This window comes from Micromys minutus (assembly GCF_963924665.1).
Source record: "Micromys minutus genome assembly, chromosome: 24".
Lineage (NCBI taxonomy): Eukaryota > Metazoa > Chordata > Mammalia > Rodentia > Muridae > Micromys > Micromys minutus.
Genome location: NC_137959.1, coordinates 50,418,601 through 50,438,254, shown reverse-complemented (window position 1 = coordinate 50,438,254; position 19,654 = coordinate 50,418,601). Strand labels below are relative to the sequence as shown.

General features: G+C 36.3%; 1 protein-coding gene across 1 annotated transcript in view; it reads left to right on the top strand.

Moving 5' to 3' along the window:
- Positions 1–19,654, top strand: part of LOC308436302 (uncharacterized protein) — a gene marked incomplete at both ends in the record, with an annotated part of 177,442 nt that overhangs the window by 27,525 nt on the left and 130,263 nt on the right. Inside the window, 7 exons of the mRNA XM_080937161.1 lie at positions 654–710; positions 3,996–4,056; positions 7,070–7,100; positions 7,472–7,561; positions 9,920–10,002; positions 13,252–13,306; positions 15,650–15,715. Of these exons, the coding sequence (XP_080793287.1) occupies positions 654–710; positions 3,996–4,056; positions 7,070–7,100; positions 7,472–7,561; positions 9,920–10,002; positions 13,252–13,306; positions 15,650–15,715 (443 nt within the window). The remainder of the gene's footprint in view (positions 1–653; positions 711–3,995; positions 4,057–7,069; positions 7,101–7,471; positions 7,562–9,919; positions 10,003–13,251; positions 13,307–15,649; positions 15,716–19,654) is intronic.

Sequence of the window (19,654 nt, the reverse complement as noted above, 5' to 3'; positions counted from 1 at the left end):
TGAAATAAAACAGCATTAACTTGAGAACTAAAACTAGAGAAATACAATGTGAGATCAGCAGCACTACTTTGACAGAGGTCCTGCTTTGAGAACTGAAGCCTTTGGACATTTTTTAGGACTAAACAGGGAACTGTTAAAGGTCTTTTATATTGAAATGACAATGCATGTTAAAGGTGTCATCCATACAAATTACATAGCTGATGAAAAAATTGAAATGCACAGTTTACAATCATTTTACCTGATACAATTAACAAAACCTGGTGATTGAAGATGAAGCAGAGGTGATCAGATACTCATGTTACTTTCAACCAATGGAAATGATTAGAAGGAAAAACAAGTAGTGGGAGGGTGTGGTACAGTTGTGGAGTACCTAACTGTCCACAAAGACCTGGGCTTGATTCTTGGTGTCACAAGAAAGAGAAAAAACATGTTGTAAAGAGAAAATGATGTATCTGTAAGTGGCTATTATCCATGTTTATTCAGATACCACAGCCCAAGTGCCTGATTGCAAGGATTTGGTATTGGAAGTTGTTTTTGTCATTGCTTTGGGTGAATGGTGAATCATTACAATTAATAATGTAGACTATGAACTCAATTAGTGTATAAAATTATATGTAAATATATATAATGCTTGATACTCATATCTATTTCAGAGTTCATAAAATCCCATTCAGCTTTAGGATCTCAAACTGCTTCTGAAACTGAGCCAGGTAAGCAGCCATTCATTTAAATATCATCACATTAACATCTCCTAATGGTTCCAGATCCTTGTCAATAATTGTTCATGTTACTGAGCCTGTGGGAACATTCTCATTCATACCACCATAGGTAAGAAATCCCTGTATTCTTGATGCTTTTTGTTAAAGATTTTGTCGGTTTTGAATGTTTGTTTGTTTTTAAGGGAAAGTGTCAGGTATCCCAGGTTGGCTTCAAACAACAGCTCACTGTCTTTGAAGCTCTTTCTAAAGTTTGTACTAGTGATGATTGCAAGCGTCTTCATGCATGTGGCTTTTTGTAACATAGGCTGTTTTGATTCTTGTGTGTGTGTGTGTGTGTGTGTGTGTGTGTGTGTGTGTTTCTCAACCAAGGAAATCTGTAGCAGGGAGATAGATGTAGGTGACAAATATAGCTTTCAATGTGATCATGATATGGTAGCACCAGCACTGAAGCATGTTATCTAGGAGATGCATATAGATTTGGGCTCTGCAATACTGGTTGTTATGAGCTAACTGGGCTGTGAGATCCAGATGCTGCTGTATTCTGAGTTACTGTTTTCACGGCGACCTCACTGGGGATGTTCCTGCAGCATCTAAAGCTCTGGTGTCTGCATTGCAGGTTCTATCACACTGGCCTCAAAGCTGGTCTCTTGTATGAAAGCACATATGCAAGAGAAGTTGCATCAGATCCTTGGGTTGTAAACTTGTGTGATCTGGTAGCAGGTTATGTTTGTGTCCTGGGCACCCAAGTGACATTGAAGCTTGGGTTGCAGTGTTGTGAGCACACAGTGCAGTTCTGAGGTCCTGGAGACTTCTTACATGCAAGGACAATTTTCCTGGCTGCTTGTATGGGAGGGAGAGAAGTCTGGTATGATTTTTCATCTTTTTTCTCTATATAAGGTTATTTTTGCTTCCTTTGACTTCTTTACATGTGTTTCTCCACCTTTGAATTTTATGGAGTTTGAATGTTATTACATGTTTAGGTGCATATTTTTATTTTGTTTTTATTCATGTTTTTCAGCTTTGGGACAGCCTAGTGGCTCACTAGGTAAAAGTACTTACTGAACAAGCTTGGTGGTCTGTGTTAGTCCTTGGAACTTATATGATAGTGTGGGGAGGAAATCAGATTCCAAAATCTGTGCTTAGCTCTCCACACTCAGGCCCTGTTATAATCCCCCTACATACACATCATGTGCACCCATACAATGATAACAAAAGTTTTAAATGATACATGACTTAGTATCTGTCACTAATTTTAGAAAAGCTGTAATAAATATCATTTCACATTGCTCTTGCATTTGCCCTTTGTCACTATTACCCTGTTATAGGAATGTATTATACCTGTTTTATTACCCCATTAGACATACATTACACCTCTTCTTTTTAACCCCACTATACATGTATTACACCTTTTTTTAAAAACTGAGTATTGAGTTCACAGATCCCGAATTGTAAATTACATTTTTATCTTAATTGCTCCTTAGTTTGGGGAGTTTCTAAAAGCAGTTTCATACTCACTGACATTTTAAAAAGTAAGTTGTTTTAATAGTCTACAAAATATTCTTAAGAATTATTTTTAAATATGTAGGCTTTCTCCAAAGGATTCCAAGTATTAAATTGCATTTCTTTGCCTTACAGTAGCCTCATAGAACAGACATTTATTAGAAAACAACATAACTTACCTAGTTATTATGGTTATTAGCAGAGCTCACCTGCCTCTGAAGATCCAAACATGCAGGATCTCCAAGACACAGGGCAACCACAGGATATCCAAGAGGAATCCCTATGAGGACCCAGTATTGCTAATGTAGCAGAAGCCTTAGGCCTTGAAACAGACCAATGAATTACTGTAATGAACATTTGCAAATAAAGATGAGTGAACAAATGTCTATACTGTGTGATTTACTGTGACACACTTCAGCTTCCACAAAGATGGTTTTAGTTTGTTTGTTTTTGTTTTCCTTCTATCTTATTTTTTTCTTTTGTGGGAGAGGTTACAAAGGATGAATGAAGGTCAGATGTGGGGCAGGGGGAAATAAGTGGGACAGAGTTACATGATATGAAATTCACAAAGAATCAATAAAAATCTTTAAAAAGAGCCCACATAGATTAGAACACATGTGTGATTGGCACAATGCAAGTGCTTCTAAATTGGACAGTAGAGAGTGCATGGGGACAGAGTTCCAGTAAGGAGAGAGGAGGATAAAAGAGGAGATTGAGGAGGAGGCAACATGGAAGCAGATGTGGATATTTCTCTTGGCTCATCTTTACATGGTTAATTTGTTATGAGTGTTTTATAAGGGATGGAATTGTACAAGATTATTTGACTTATCTATTGGGAAAATTATATCATGCAAATTGGAACAGAAAAAAAAGAACAAAACTAAAAATAAAGTAACAGTGATTATTCTGTATTTTTTCTTCTCTCTCTTTTTATTTAAAGACAGGGTTTATTTTGTGTAGCTTTGACTGTACAGTAACTAGCTCTGTAGACAGGCTGAACTCAAACTCTTAGAGAGTTTGCCTGGCTCTGCAATTTCTAGGATTAATGGTGTTTGCCAACACTGACCTTATTTATTTATTTATTTGTTTGTTTGTTTGTTTGTTTATATATATGTATATGAGTACACTATTGCCCTCTTCAGACACACCAGAAAAGGTTATCAGATTCTATTACAGATGGTTCTGAGCCACATTGTGGTTGAGCTCTTATCCTCTGAGCCATTTCTCCAGACCTGCATTATTTATTTTACTTTATTTTATTTTATTTACTGCCTGTATCAGTCACAAGGTGTTCTTCGCTACACTTTTTTACTTTTTTGTTAAGAGTTTCTGCTTATATTATTGATCTGCTCTTGTATGTTGCCAGTTTTTCCCTAGGTAATAAATACTGTTAATTAGTTGTTTAAAATTCCCACCTGATATCTTCAAAAATATGTACTATATCTGAAATCCTGTGCTCATAGTCACATATGTCTTCCAAATGTGGTTCCCTAGCCCCATTCTCTGGGTATCCTTGTATCATAGGTGTTTTCTATTGAAATTTCTCTATTTAAATTTTTAACTTGAAATTAAAATTTCTATTTAAAATAGAAAATTGAAATTTTCTATTGAAAGCCAGAGATGATATATAGGAAAAAGCAAAGTAGAGTAACTGTGGTTGAAAAAATCATGTCACTTCCTTATGATTATTTAGTTTTCTCATGCATATGAGTGAATTTTATGATAACTTCGGTAATTATAACGCCTTAATATATTCTGTAATCGGAACTCTTACAGTGACTAATCGGATGGGTATAATGATGAAAATATTTGAAAATCAAACAACTATGTTAGAGAAGTAAGTTTTGGAAATAATTATTTCTTATTTTCTACTTATAAAATTTACTGCATAGAAGAAACATTAGGAGCATAGATTAAAAAAATAAGGTCTTCACATCTGAGGGAGAAATAGCAAAGCCTATTATAATCAGATTATTGACTTATGATTTTATTTCAAAAATAGAAATAAGATCCTCATCATAAGCTAGCCACTTTTTATTCAATAATTGATTAATTAATTAATTCACTTTATGACCTGATCAAAGCTCCCCTTCTCGTCTTCTTCCCCCTTTCATTCAGTCCCTTCTCCTCAAAAGTGATGCTGTCCATTGGGATCAACCATCCTGATACATCAAGTCCCAGCAGGACTAAGTGCATCCTTACCCACTAAGGCCAGAGAAGGCAGTCCAGCTATAGGAACGAGATCCAAAGCAGGCAATAGAGTCAGAGAGAGTTCCCTACTCTAATTGTTAGGGGACCAACATAAAGAACAAGCTGCACATCTGCTACAAATGTGTAGTCAGCCTAGGTCAATCCTATGCATGCTCTTTGGTCAATAATTCAGTCTCTGTGGGCCCTCATGGGCTCAAGTTTGGTCTGTAGGGCTTTTGTGCTGTCCTTGATTCATCAGGCTCCCTCAATCCTTCCCCCAACTCTTCTACAAGATTCCCTAAGTTCCACCTACTGTTTGACTGTTGGTCTCTACATCTGTTTCTGTCAGCTGTTAGATTAAGCTTCTCAGAAGACAGTTATGCTAGGTCCCTATCTGCAAGTCATTATCATTATCATTAATAATGTTAGGAGTTGTCTCTTTCCTATGGGGTTGATCTCAAGTTAGGCCAGTCATTAGTTGGATGTTCCCTAGATATCTGCTCCATCTTTATCCCTTCATTTCTTGTAGGCAGGACAAAATTTGGGTCCAAGTTTTTGTAGATAGGCTGGTATCTGCCTCCTTCAACTGCAAGCCTGAACTGGCTACAGAAGATGGAGTCTTTAGGCTCCATATTCCCAGCTGGTAGAGAGTTCAGCTAAGGTCACCCCCATATACTCCTGGACAACTCCCATATACCAGAGATTCCCTCCACTGATTTTTGTTCTCTCCCCCAGTTTCTTAACCCCTCAAAAAAGGGAAATAGAATAGATAAGAATATGGATGGGGGCAGCTGGAATGGGAGAACTAAGTTAGGAAGTAGTGGGGAGAAGGAATTTTTGGAGGGAATATGGATAGAGATGGCTAAAATCAAGGGGCTATCTCCAAAACAATGACACGGTATATCAACCACTCCAGAACAGGCCTCATATTTAGGAATAGTCTTCCAGTGTATAATGAATTCCACAGCTGTTTTTGTTTTGTTTGTTTGTTTGTGTTTCTAGTTGGTTACAATATGGTGGTTTCTGTTTGTCCTTTTGTTTTGTTTTAATATTTGTTTTTTGGGGGGTAGTGCTTTATTTTAAGTTTGTGAGGTTTTGTTGTACTGATTTTTTTTCACAAAGAACTTAAAATTGGGTGGATGGAGGGAAGGATTTGAAAATATTTGGGGAAGAGAAGAATATGGTCTACAATATATTTCCATTTAAAAACTGTTTTAAACAGTAGAAATGTGATTAAAAGATAAAACAGCTGACATCATACATGTTTGTATGCATTTGTCTTAATTTGCATTTTATTGCTATGAAGAGACACCATAGCCATGCAACTCTTGTAAAGAACAACATTTCAATGGGGCTGGCTTACAGTTTCAGATGTTTAGTCAGTTGTCATGGTGGGAAGCATGGCAGCATCTAGGCAGACCTGGTGCTGGAGAAAAAGCAAAGAGTTCTACATCTTGATTTGCAGGCAGCAGAAGGAACTGTGTGTCATACTGAGCATAACATGGACACAGGAGACTTCAAAGCTCATTTCTATAGTGACATACATCCTCCAACAAGGATACACCTCCAATAGTGCCCTTCTGTATAGGCCAAGTATTCAACCTCATGAGTCTGTGGAGGGCATACCTACTCATACTACTATATTCTACTCCCTGGGTTCTATGTGCCTGTAGTCATGACATAATGCAAAATTCATTTAGTCCAAATTCGAAAGTCTCCATAGTCTATTAATGCCACAGCAGTATCTAAATGTCTAATTTGAATTCTCTTCTGGGATTTATGCAATCACTTGACTATAATCCCCTATAATATTAAAATAAAAAAAACAGATCACATACAATATACAGTGAAGACAGCATATACAGTACCATTCCAAATTGTAAGCAAAGAAGCATAGTAAAGAAATACTGGACCAAAGCAAGACTGAAAACCAGCTAGAGAAACTCCAAACTATGTATTTCTATGTCTGTCAAAATGCTCTTCAGATCTCCAACTCCTTTCAGCTTTGTTTAGTGTAACACATCCCCTCCCAGGATGTTTTTCCTCATTGTTAGCAGCTTTTCTTGGCAGGTATCACATGGTACAGGCAAATCTAACCTTTTGGGGTGTCCAAAACTATTCATCCTTGACCTTCACAGCTTTACACAATGTTCTCTCTGGGCCTCTTTGCTACATGTCTGACCTCAGTGGCTTTCCTTAATTGCTGGGGGATATTTCATAACTGCTTTCATCTATCCTTGATTCTAAAGCCAGAATCACATGGCTGAAGCTGCCAAGTTATGCTGCTTGCTGGGGCTGGAATATAGCCTCCTCACTCAATTACACTTTCACCAACATTTTGTTTTCCATGGTTTCCTTCACTGCCTAAGCTTGTCTGTCCTGGAGCTTGCTCTGTAGACCAGGCCGACCTTGAACTCAGAGATCTGTATGTCTGTCTCCTGTGTGCTGGGATTAAAGGCAAGTTAATTACAAGGTGCTGTTGGTGGATATGTGTAGGGAGGATCCTGATAGGAGTCAAGTTTCTGGCTATGACACAGTAGTTGGTTGGAGACTAGGAAGAGGACACTTGCTAAAAATCTTTTTTAAAAATGTAAATTCTTCTATAACTTAAAATATGTATATGTTTAACATAGTATAGTTATTTTTGGTCTGTTTTTCAGAGCTTTAACAGATCAGAGTGTAATTGAGTCTGTAAGTATAACATTCCTAACTGGATATTGCACTTTGTTCTTGAATTTTAAAGAGACTCTAGAAATGGCCATTTTTTTTCTCATTCCAATTAGAGATAAGCACTTACTCAGTTTACCCAGGTTGTGAACTAGAAGGAACTGCATGTCCTTTTCACTTTATCAACATCATGAACATTCAGAAACCCTTCAGAAATGCTAGGCTAGAAGCTATCTTTTATCTAGATAAATGGATCCCAATGGCAGCTTAGAATTTAATGCCAGATTAAATTTTGTCATGCTTTAGTGAAGCTAGTCTTAAATTAATATCTAAGTATTAGTGTATACCTTATAGAGACGCTTAATTTTAATAGATATTATTACATTTGTCTTTAGAAATATAAAGAGATGGAAACTGATTTTCAAATGTTAAAATTGGAGAAAACACTGCTTGAAGGTGAAATACGAAGGCTGAGAGAAATACAGGTTAGTACATGTAACTGATAAAAATGACATGCAGTATCAAATAAGGCCTAGTATCATACAGATAGGTATCAAAATGATACTTCTTTTATGACATGTTTCTCTTAGTCATAATTTTTACAAGCTCTAATTCAATACCTTAAATTAATGTTCTAATTTTTATATTAACCATCAAACCGATAAGAATGAAAAACAGAAACATCTGTTTTTTGTAAAAAAAAAAACGTTTTTAATTATAACTTTCTTTGTATTTAATATTCTCCCATGCAATACATCCCAACTGCAGCCTCCCCTCCCTCTAATTCTTCTAACCCCACCTCCACAACCCCTCTTCCCCAGACCCACTGCTTTTCTGTTTCCCTTCTGAAAAGAAAAGAACTCCCAGGATTTCAATTGAACATGGCATGACAAGATGCAATAAGACTAGGTAGGCATAAGCCCTCATATCGAGGAACCACCACATTGATTTCCATAGTGGATGTATATCTTTGCACTCCCACCAGTATGACACGTACCTTGTGTTATTGATCTTAGTCATTCTGGCAGGCGTAAGATAGAATCTCAAAGTCATTTTGATTTGCATTTCTCTGATAGCTAAAGATATTGAACATTTTTTAAGAGTTTCTTGGCCATTTAACATTACTCAGTTGAGAATTCTCTGTTCAGATCTGTATGACATTTTGAACATGATTGTTTAGTTTACTGATGTCTATTTTCTTGAGTTGGTTTTTAAATATATTTTGTATATTAGCCCTGTCTTGGATGTGGAGTTGGTGAAAATCTTTTCCCATTGTGTAGGCTGTAGTGTTGTCTTACTGATGGTGTCTTTCCAGTAGCCTGCCTATCTTTTTGGGGACTGGTACTGGGTACTCACAAACACAGTGTTGGATGAAGACCAAAAATGGATAATACTTGGTCTTATAATTTTATTATATGTGGTTAAATAAACACTATTCTCTTACTTTATAACTCAGATGAGATGAAGTCATTTCAATTGTGACTGGCTTAGTTTTAGATGTTTAGTCAGTTTTCATCAGGACAGAAAGCATGGTAGCATATAGGCAGACATTGCTCTGAAGAAGGAACTGAGACTTCTACATTCAGATCTGCAAGCAGCAGAAGGAGACTGTGTGCCATACTGGTCATAGTTTGAGCCTAGGAGAATAGGGCTTTGTACAAGGAGATAAATATGAACCAATTTGCAGTCTTCTATGTGCAGACTGCCAGTTAGATCACCACCATTTGTTGAAGATGTTTTCTTTTTTCATTGTATGATTTTGACTTGTCAAAGATCAAGTGTTCATAGGTGTGTAGGATTATTTCTAGGTCTTCAGTTCTAGTCCACTGATTATTAATCTGTCTATATACCAATACTATGCAGTTTTTTTATCATTATTGCTCTGAAGTACAGCTTGAGGTCAGGGTTAGTAATTTTCCACCCTCACAGAAACACACTTTCCCCAACAAGGCCACATCTACTCCAACAAGGCCAAAGCTCAAATTCCTATGGGTTAAGCATTTAAATATATGAGTATATGGGAGCTATAACTATTCACACAATTATAGCAGCTCAATGATTTTCAACACACAGAGTTTCGCACAAGCCATATCTGGTGCTTCAACTTTCTCTGCAGTTTCAGACGAACCTGTTTTCACTTCAGGTTCAACCTCTACACATGAGTTTTTCTCACATATTTATACAGTTTTCTCACATTATTTTCTATATATAAGCGTATCACTGATGGTATTTTTGTTTGATGTCATTCTAATGAATTTCTGCATGTCCCCCTGACTCTATTTCATATATGGCATAATGGGGTGACTTTCAGGAGCAATAGAACACACCATGGCAAAACTGAAAAACCAGCAGAGGAAATTATTATTTCAGTGTGTGATTACTTAAGATGCATGTATACAGAGGATAGAGTACACATTGCAGAAGCACAAGAGCTAAACACAGATCACCAGAACCCACATTAAAAAAAAAAAACTGGGTTTAATGGTGTATTCACAATCCCCCACTGGGGAAAAGAGATGGCCAGATCCCAAGAACTTGCTGGCCAGACAGTCTAGCCAAAATGGTAAAATGTATGTTAAGTGAGAGACTGTTTCTGAAGGTAAGATGAAAATAATAGAGGAAGACCTCTGAGCTCTATACAAGTGCATGTGCAAGTATTTTCCCTTTTAAGTAAAAATACAAACAGCCTAGGTATATCATTAATTTCTCTTTGTTTCAGTTCAGACAATTTCCCATGAAACAGTAGAGAACTCTCAGGGTAAAGGGGAAATTTGAGCACCATTAATTGCCATGCACATCTTATAACTTATGCTATCTGTATTTTCATGTGTTCACAATTGTAGAGAGCAAAGGCTGAAAGCAAAGGGCGAGTCAAGAAATCTGGAAAATTGGAAAAGAAAAAAGATAAAGATAAAGGTTCAGAAAGGTAAAGCATGAAGATATGTGATCTTTTCCTTCCTAAAGTTGTAAAAATGTACCTTAGCCATAATTTTACATAAAATTAACAAGTATAGAGTTTTAAATTAGGCCAGGATATGACTGCTAAAGTCAAAATGGAAAGAACAAGGAACTGTTACAGGATTACAGGTGGGGAGTGAACTGGAAGAGGTAAAGGGTTCTACTATTACTACTTATTACATCACATACTTAAAATAATCATTAAATCCCTATGGCTTAAGTGATAAACGAATGAATAACTTTTTCAAGCCAACTTTTCTATGCTATGATTAAAATGTAAAGTGACTGACATTTTGAAAGTGTACTTGTCATTTTTCTTCCCTGACCAATTATCTTCTTCAAAGAACTTCTACAGTTCATAAACAACTTTAGTAAAGTGGCTGGATATAAAATTAACTGAACCAAATCAGAAGCCTAGCTTTATACAAATAATAAATAGGAAACAACACCCTCCGCAATAATCACAAATAATATGAAATATCTTGGTTTAACTCTAACCAAACAAGTGAAAGATCTGTATCACAAGAACTTTAAGTCTCTGAAAAAAGACATCAAAGACCTCAGAAGATGGAAAGTTCTCCCATTCACACGGAAAGGTAGGATTAGCACAGTAAAAATGGCCATCCTACCAAAAGCAATATACAAATTCAATGCAGTCCACATCAAAATGCCAACACAATTCTTCACAGACATGGAAAGAACAATTCTCAACTTCAGACAGAAAAACAAAAAAAATCCCAGGATAACAAAAACAATCTTCAACAAAGAACTTCTGGAGGAAATTACTAACCCTGATCTCAAGCTGTACTTCAGAGCAATAATGATAAAAAAAAACTGCATAGTATTGGTATATAGACAGATTAATAATCAGTGGACTAGAACTGAAGACCTAGAAATAATCCTACACACCTATGAACACTTAATCTTTGAAAATCATACAATGAAAAAAGAAAGCATCTTCAACAAATGGTGGTGATCTTACTGGCGGTCTGCACATAGAAGACTGCAAATTGATTCAAATTTATCTCCTTGTATAAAGCTCAAGTCCATGTGGATTAATGATTTCCACATAAAATCATATACATTGAATGTATAAGAAGAGAAATTGGAAAATAGCCTTGAACACATTAGCATAGGGAAAATTTTCCTGAATGGAAAGCTCAAGTTCAGGCTCTAATATCAACATTAACTAGTGGGACCTCATGAAATGGGAAAGCTTTCATCAGGCAAAGGACAGTGTCAATAGGATAAAATAGCGAACTACAGATTGGGAAAAGTTTTTCATTAACTCTACATTTAGTGGAGGGGTTGTATCCAAAATATGCATATAACTCAACAAGTTAGACTCCAAAAAACAATTAACCAAATTTAAAAAGTGGTGTACAAAGCTAAACAGAGAAATCTAAACAGGAATCTCAAATTGCTGAGAAGCACTTAAAAATGTTCATCCTTAATCATCAGGCAAATTCAAGTCAAAGTGAGGCTGAGATTGCACTTTACATCAATCAGAATGGCATAGACCAAAAACTCAAATGACAGTATATGTTGGGCAGGTACATGGATAAAGAGAAATACTTCTCCACTTCTGTTAGGATTGCAAACTGGCACAACCACTTTGGAAATTAATCTGCTGGACCTCAGATAATTGAAAATAACTCTACCTAAAAACCCAGCCATTATCATTCCTAGGAATACACCCAAAAGATGATCTACTATACCACAAGGACACATGCTCCACTCTGTTCCTAGAAGCCTTATTTGTAATAGCCAGAAGCTGGAACCAACCCATATGCTTCTCAACTGAAGAATGGATACAGAAAACATGATTCATTTACACAAGGCTATCCTATTTAGCTATTAAACATGAGGACATCATAAATTTTGCAGATAAATGGATGGAACTAGAAAATCATCCTGTGTTAGGTAACCCAGACCCAAAAGGACATGCATGGTATGTAGTCACTGATAAGTGGATATTAGCCAAAAAGGTCAAAATACTCATGATACAACTCACAGAACTTGGGAAGATTAAGGAGAATGGTGAGCCACATTTTTTATACCTTAAACCAGCTTAGAAGGGGAGCAAAATAATCACAGGAGGCAGAGGGAGGATAGGAACCTGGGTGGGAGGGGGTAAAGTGGAGGGAAAAGGAAGGGCAGGATCAGGTATTGGGAGATACAGGAGGAATGTACAGATGGCCAGGGGAATGAATTGAAGTATGCAGTAGTGGGGGTAGGGTACAGGGAGAAACTCTGGAAAGTCCCATAGACTTCGGATGTGAGGCTACCTGGAGTTAGTGAGGATGCCACTAGCCAAAAACCCAACACTAGGGAGATGGAACCAGAAGAGATCACCTTCAGTAGACAGACATGGGCCCGTTTTTGAGGCAGGGACCACCCCATCAAACAATCTTCAAAAATTTTAACCCAGAATTCCTGTTTAAAGTAAGTGCAGGGTAAAAAAATAGAACAGAGAAAAGCCACCCTGTGACTGGCCCAACTTGGGATTCATCCCATGTGCACACACCAAGTCCTGACACTATTACTGAGGTCATATTTTGTATGCAGACAAGAGCCTGGCATAGCTATCTTTTGAGAGGCTCTACCAGTATCTGACTGAGACAAATGTAGACACTTTCATCCAGCTCTTGGATTGAGCTTGGGGACCCATATGGAAAAGTTAGGGGAAGTATTGTAAAAGCTGAAGGGGATTGCAACCACACAGGAAGAAGTACAGTGTCAACAAACCAGAACATCTCAGAAATGCCAGAGACTATGGCAAAAACCAAGGAGCATACATGGGCTGGTTTGTGGCCCAAGGCTCATATGTAGCAGAAGACTGGCTGCCTTGTGTGGCCTCAGTGGAAGAGGATGCACTTAATTCTGCGGAATTAAAGGGATGCTTGTGGGGATGAGGTGAGAGCGGGTTGGTGGATGGTGGATCACTTCTGACTGTCCAGCATAAACTATGTCATGAGCTCTCCCTCTATTCTCTCTCTGTCTCTCTCTGTCTCTCTGTCTCTGTCTCTCTCTCTGTCTCTCTCTTTGTGTTGTGTGCATGTACGTGTGTGTGTGTGTGTGTGTGTGTGTGTGTGTGTGTGTTAAAAATAATCAATTTCTTTTAAGATTTTAAGTGGTCTGAAGTCTTTGGGAAAGCAAAGCACTGATCTGTTTTCAAATATTATGATTTTTTTTAAAAAAATGTTTTTAATTACAGGAAGATATCTCCAAACAAAGAATTTAAATCATTTGAAGAGCTGCTTCAAATCCAAGTAAGATATATCCACTCTGTATCTAACTTCTGCATGCCACTTATGCCACTTCTGATTTGAATCATAAGTGCTCCATTTGATGGCTCATTTGCCCTTTTGAAACTGCTGTCCTCTGAGCTGGCTGAGTCCCATAGGAAGCCTAACTATAAAAAAATGAAATTAGATACATATCTTTTACTTCACACGAAGATCAACTCAAAGTAGATCAAAGACCTTAACTTCAAATGTAAAATGCTGAAACTGCTACAGGAAAAATATAGGCAGTACTCTTCAAGATTTCAGAATAGGCAAAAACTTTCTGAACAGAACACTAAGAGCACAGGAATTTAGTCCAGGAATCAGCATATAGAATTTCCTAAACATTAAATATTTCTGTACAGCAAAAGAAACTATCAACAAAGTAAGCAGCCCACAGGAAGAAAGAAAATCAGCTAAACCTCAGGCAGAGAGTTAATATCCAGAATTTATAAAGGGCTGCATAAAGTAAACACACATACACACCAAAACAAAAAACAAAAAAAAAAAAAAAAAACCAACAACAAAATAAAACCACCTGGCAGCATACACCAGCTGATATGAGGCTCCCGACACACATACAGCAGAGGACTGAGGTCTGGCCTCAGTCAGAGAAGATGCACCTAAACCTCAAGAGACTTGAGGCCTCAGGAATTGGAGAGGCCTGGTGAGGTGGGGGTGGGGTGGAGACATCATCATGGAGATGTGGGGGGGGGCATTGGGATGGGGAGCTATGGGGGACAGACTGGGAGAGGGATGAAGTCTGGACTGTAAAAAAGAATTAAAGAATGAAAATAAATAAAATTTAAAAAAAAAAAAAAAAAAAAGAAGAAGAAGAAGAAGCCTAACTATACTTCTGGCTTCTTTGCCATGTAAATCTTTTCCAGTTTCCAAGTCCTACTGAGATCCCTCATTGGTGATTATAAGTTTGTTTTTTGCCTTCATTGTTATTTGTTTGTTTGTTTGTTTTTTAGTAGATAGTGTTTTCTCTCATATTTCAGTAAGAATAATATAGTTTTCAAAAAATAATTACTTTTAAAAACAAAATTTAGAAGTGTTTTACACTTTAATGATGTTTTTATATTTTTATCTGACTCTGGTTTTTTTGGATGAGATACAGCCTTCAAATTCTCATTTTTCTATGTGATGTTTGGGTCCTTTCTTATTTTCTCCTTTTCATTGTTTTTCAACAGTTTGGTTTAGTTGCATGAGAACATGATTGTCCTTACAAAAGTAAGTTGACATGTGCTCGGCATCTTGAATATGGAACTTTGCCAAACATGTTTTTGCCTCTTTCTGTTCCTGTATGGAAACACACTTGAATGGTAGAAATCTGTGTCACTCTACATATTCCTTATATGTTTATAAAAGGATTGTATCTGTATTTACATAGTTTCATTAATACATCTAAGTGGTTTCACCATTTTGTTGTCCTATCTAACTTGCTATTCTTTCCATACATTCAGTCTTAAAACCATAATTGTTGATACTACAATTGTTACCATTTGGCTATTATTTGTGTTTGGTACAATCTCTGTCAGTTTGTTTATTCATAGCTATATTGGGCACTGTCTGATTGCTGGCTGCTTTAAAACTGTTCTATGATAATTTTAAAATCAGGGTTGTCTTGGAGTATCCTTCTTGATTTCTTTTGTCTTAATTGTAAGTCCATTTTTAGTTCATTATAATCGTTTCATGGATATTGTAAGTAATGTGATGCTGAAACTCCAGATCTATGTTCCTTTGATAACTAGTATTTTTTATTTTTATTATATTATGAACATGATTGCGCATGAGTAGAAATTATATGCCTATTCAGCCATTTATTTTAATTCTTTTAGATTTTGCCAGGTTGATTTGAGTCTTTAGTAATATAACAGATTGTCCTCCAGGAACTTGTTGTGACAAACAAAAAACATACATGGTGCTTTACATATGGTTCTCAAATAATCGTCCACTGTAGGATTTCTAAATGTGTAACTTATTTCTGCTAAGCTTAAACTATATTAGATTGGAACTATATTGAAATTGGAGATTAGTCTAAAAATACCTCAAATATTTCCACTTAAATATTTCAGAACTAAAGAAAATGAAATGAAGTGTTTTATTTATAGTAGTTTTAATTTGCAAGATTCATGATAATTTTGAGTGTGGGAAATCAACAGAAAGCTACAGCCTCAAATTGTATCTATCACAGCATAGCAGAACTTTGCAGTTAGATGTGTTCAGATTATTATACTGGCAATCTGTGTATTTGAGGCATGTAACCACAAAAACTTAATCTGAAAATCACCAGAATGAACACTGTTCACTCTCTTTATCTCCTAGAAAGAAGCAGAAGCTCTGAAAACAGAGAAGAAAACCCTTCAGGAGCAACTGAAATGGGCTTTAGAGGTCAGCATTGCCCAGCAGAGAATTTCTTTTCTTTTTTTTTTTTTTTAAATGTTACATTGCTTCTTGACATAATTCTTCTTCTTTTTTTTAGTAGAAGAAATTTTTTAATGAGCAATTATATATATTTTTTTAGGTTTTCTTTCTTTTTTTAAAAAAACAAAGATAAAAGAAAAAAATTTTAAACATTTTTGCATAAATGTATACAAATACAATTATGCCAGTGCTTGGCTTTTTTTTTTTTTTTTTTTAAGGTTTGATACTCTGCATTAAGGTCTTACTAGTTACAATGAGCAAAAAGTACATGTAAATGAATGCTTTGATCTTATAAACAGAGGTTGTATCTGTTTACATATATATATGACACCACACACACATGCATATATAATTGTTGCACATAGACACTATACCTGCAGATATATTAATAGACTATATGTTTTTTCATATCTAAAACAGCAATCCAGAAAAAATGTCTTTCTTCATGAATAAAATTTCTTTCAAACTGCAAATACACAATCCATTTGGAGGTAAAATACTACTCAGAGGCAAGCGAGATGGCTTAGTAATTAAGAGTGCTGTCTCTGACTATATTTCCTGCCTTTGAATTCCCTTCTCCTAACTAGGTTGCCTTCTCTAGCCTCTATAGAAGAAAATGGGAAGGTGTGGAAAGAGAGGGAGAGGAGATGAAAGTAAGGGACTGGGAGAAAGAAGATAGGGGAAGCTGTGAGCAGGATGTAAAGTAAGTTGTCAGAAGGCATCTAGAAAAGGTTAAAACTTGCAAGTGAAATTTCTAGAGATGGGCCACAGTTTTGCATGACTTGCAATGGGTGACATCTGTCTGAGATGTAGGTTCCTTAGAAACTTCACCGAGGATTGCTTCTTGCTGATGATATTCCCTTTTCCATCACTATTACATAGTCTAATGATAATTGGGCATCAGACTACCTTATTGGGCAAATTTCCTGCAGATCAACATGAAGATGTACTCTCATATAGTAATGCTTATAAAGACAAATATATATGATAATGATTTTATAGAACTCCTAAATTAATACAAGTGACTCTTAAATTGATACAAGTAATCTTAAACCCCCTATAGAATAAAGCTGCAAATAGAGCTCTGAAAACTTTCATGTGCCATAGTCCAATTACACTAGGATAAAAAGTAGGCTAGACACAAATTTTTGATCAAGGAAAAACACTCATTCTAGGACAGGTAAAAGAATGAACCTACCGGTGTGCACTATAATAAAGCAAGGACATATGAAACTGTTACACTTTAAACTTATAATGAGTTTATAGAATGAACACTGCTTTGAACTTACAAAATCCTTTTATGTAACATTTCATCTATGATGTAATTTTATAATAGAACTTTTCCCCACAATCAAATGTATATATGTATTTATACATACACACATATATATGCATATATATATATACACACACATACAAAGACATATTTATAGGTGTGTGTCTATATGTATGTGCATACATATGTGTCTAGGTATATGTGTATATATGTACATATACTTTAACACTTGTGGAGTTTTTGAGACAGGTGTTGGGGCCCATCCAAAGTGTGTGTGTATGTGTGTGCTTGAATTCCCACTTTTTCCCTTTTCTTTTCTCTCTGGCTCATGGACAAGTAATGAAATCCAGCCTTTCTCTTATCCAGTGGGGGACTCTTGAGCCACTGAGAAACAAATAAGTCTGTTATTTCTTAATTTCCTGCTGCTATCAATAGAAGTCAATTATAAGAAGCCAGGGGCTTTTGACCTTAGAATAGCAAAGAGTTAAGGAAAGAAAAAGTTTCCAAAAGTAAGTTACTCTAGCCCCTGCAGTTACCAACACTACCCTTTGCTACCTGCCTTGGTGCCTGGTACTGTGGTTGGTTCGAGGCAATAAATTAAAAATGAAAAAAAAAGAAAAGAAATAGACCAGTGTGCATACACACAGAGAGAGAGAGAGAGAGAGAGAGAGAGAGAGAGAGAGAGAGAGAGAGAGAGAGAGAGAGAGAGAGAGAGAGAGAGAGAAAGGGGGTAGTAAGAACAAGCATACTGCTCTGGCAAAATACTGGAACTTGGTTTTCAGCCCCTGCCAGCTGGCTCACATCCTTTATCCCCAATTCCAGTGGTACTGACACCCTCTACTGGACTACACAGGCAACTGCACACAAATGTGCCCATTCCCACACTCAGAAGCCCACACACATGGATAAGGAAAAAAACAAGGAAGGAAGAAAAAACTGGCTCTTGCAAGCAAAAACTAAAGTGAGATATAAGCATTTCATAAATGAACACAGAAAAGCCTAAATGTTTATAATCTGTATAACCTTTTATTTAAACATATAAAATAATTCATTAATTATATAATTTGAAAGAGAAGGTATGAACAAAGAGATTGGATTTTAAAATAAAACAGTAAATAAAAAAGCATTAAGCTTTTTATCCAAAATGTTTATTCAATTAAATTATTCAGAAAATGTATGCAAAAAATGAGAATGATGTAGGATAACATTTGACAAATTACAGGAAGTTACTTTGAAGGGTCATAGATGAAGAGTGAAGAAGCATAAATTTTCCAATTAAATGTTCTGTATTATCAGTATTTTAATCTACCATGTTTTTCAAATTGATGCATAAGTATAAAGAAATCAGCTTATAAGTGCAAATGCAATTATTTTTTGAGCATAAGAAAACAACTATAAGATGTAAAGGACAAGACCCTTGGTTATGTAAAAGAAGAACAATTAAGGCAGTTACCTTCATCCAACATGAATATATACTGTAAGAACTCAGTGATTTCACTTCTGTAAAATTCAGTACTTCTACTTCTGGTGCTGAAAATATAATCAGCGATGCTTTAAATTAATATGATAATATAGTACTTAATAACCTTTTGGTAGAAGGGAAAATAGTCTCACAGAGTATTTATGGAAAAGTTAGGCTAATATAGCACTGATTGATTTGAAGTACCTACCAGAGTTATAAATGAGCATTAATGATCGTTGAATGATATATTATTGTCTATCCAGATAATGAATAGTGTGGATTACATGTATCCCAGGATAGCTGTGAATGTGGTGACAATATCGTGTCAGTGTCTTTTCTAGTTTGCTTTCTGTTGCTTCTATAAAACACTGACCAAAAGCAACCTGGGAAGGAAAGGGTTTGTTTGGGTTACATGTCCAGATGATTGAGGGAAGTCAGGACAGAAACTCAAGCAGGAGCCATGGAAGGAACTGCTTATTGTCTTGCCTCATGTTTTGCTCAGCTAGTTTTCTTGGACCTAGGGGTGACACCACCCACAATGGGCTGAGGTCTACTGTATTAACCATGAATCCAAAAAATGCCCCACAGGAATGTCCACAAGCCAATATGAAGGAGACATTTCTCCAGCTGGGGCTCTCTTTCTTTCCCTCAGGTGACTCTAGTTTGTGTCAAAATGACAAAAACTAAATATCACATTGTCAAAAAAAGATCAGACATCCTGGTAAAGCAAATCTTTGTCAGAATTATTACCCAAAAGATGAGTTTGAGTTTACTAAGTTTATAACTTTATTTTATTTTACTTTATTTACTTGCACATATGTTTTGTCTGTGTATACAGCTGTGTGTCATGTGCATGCCATGCTCTCAAAGGCTAAAAAGTGGTGCCAGATCCCTTGGAGCTGAGTCACAGTCAGTTGTGAGCTACCATGTGGGTGCTGTAAATCCTGAGGCTTTGGAAAGGGCACTCAGTGCTCCTAACTGCTCACCCATCTCTCCATCCTCCCCTAAATTTACAATTTTCAAGTTTTAAATTATGGTTTAAGTTGTCTTCAGCCTTGATCTCTGGTGTGTAAGTTATAAGGGCCTAGGTTTTCTATCACAAATATTAGTTGCTCTGCATGGCTCAGGAAGAGCATACTCTAGAATTGAAAGCCACAAAACTGGGAGT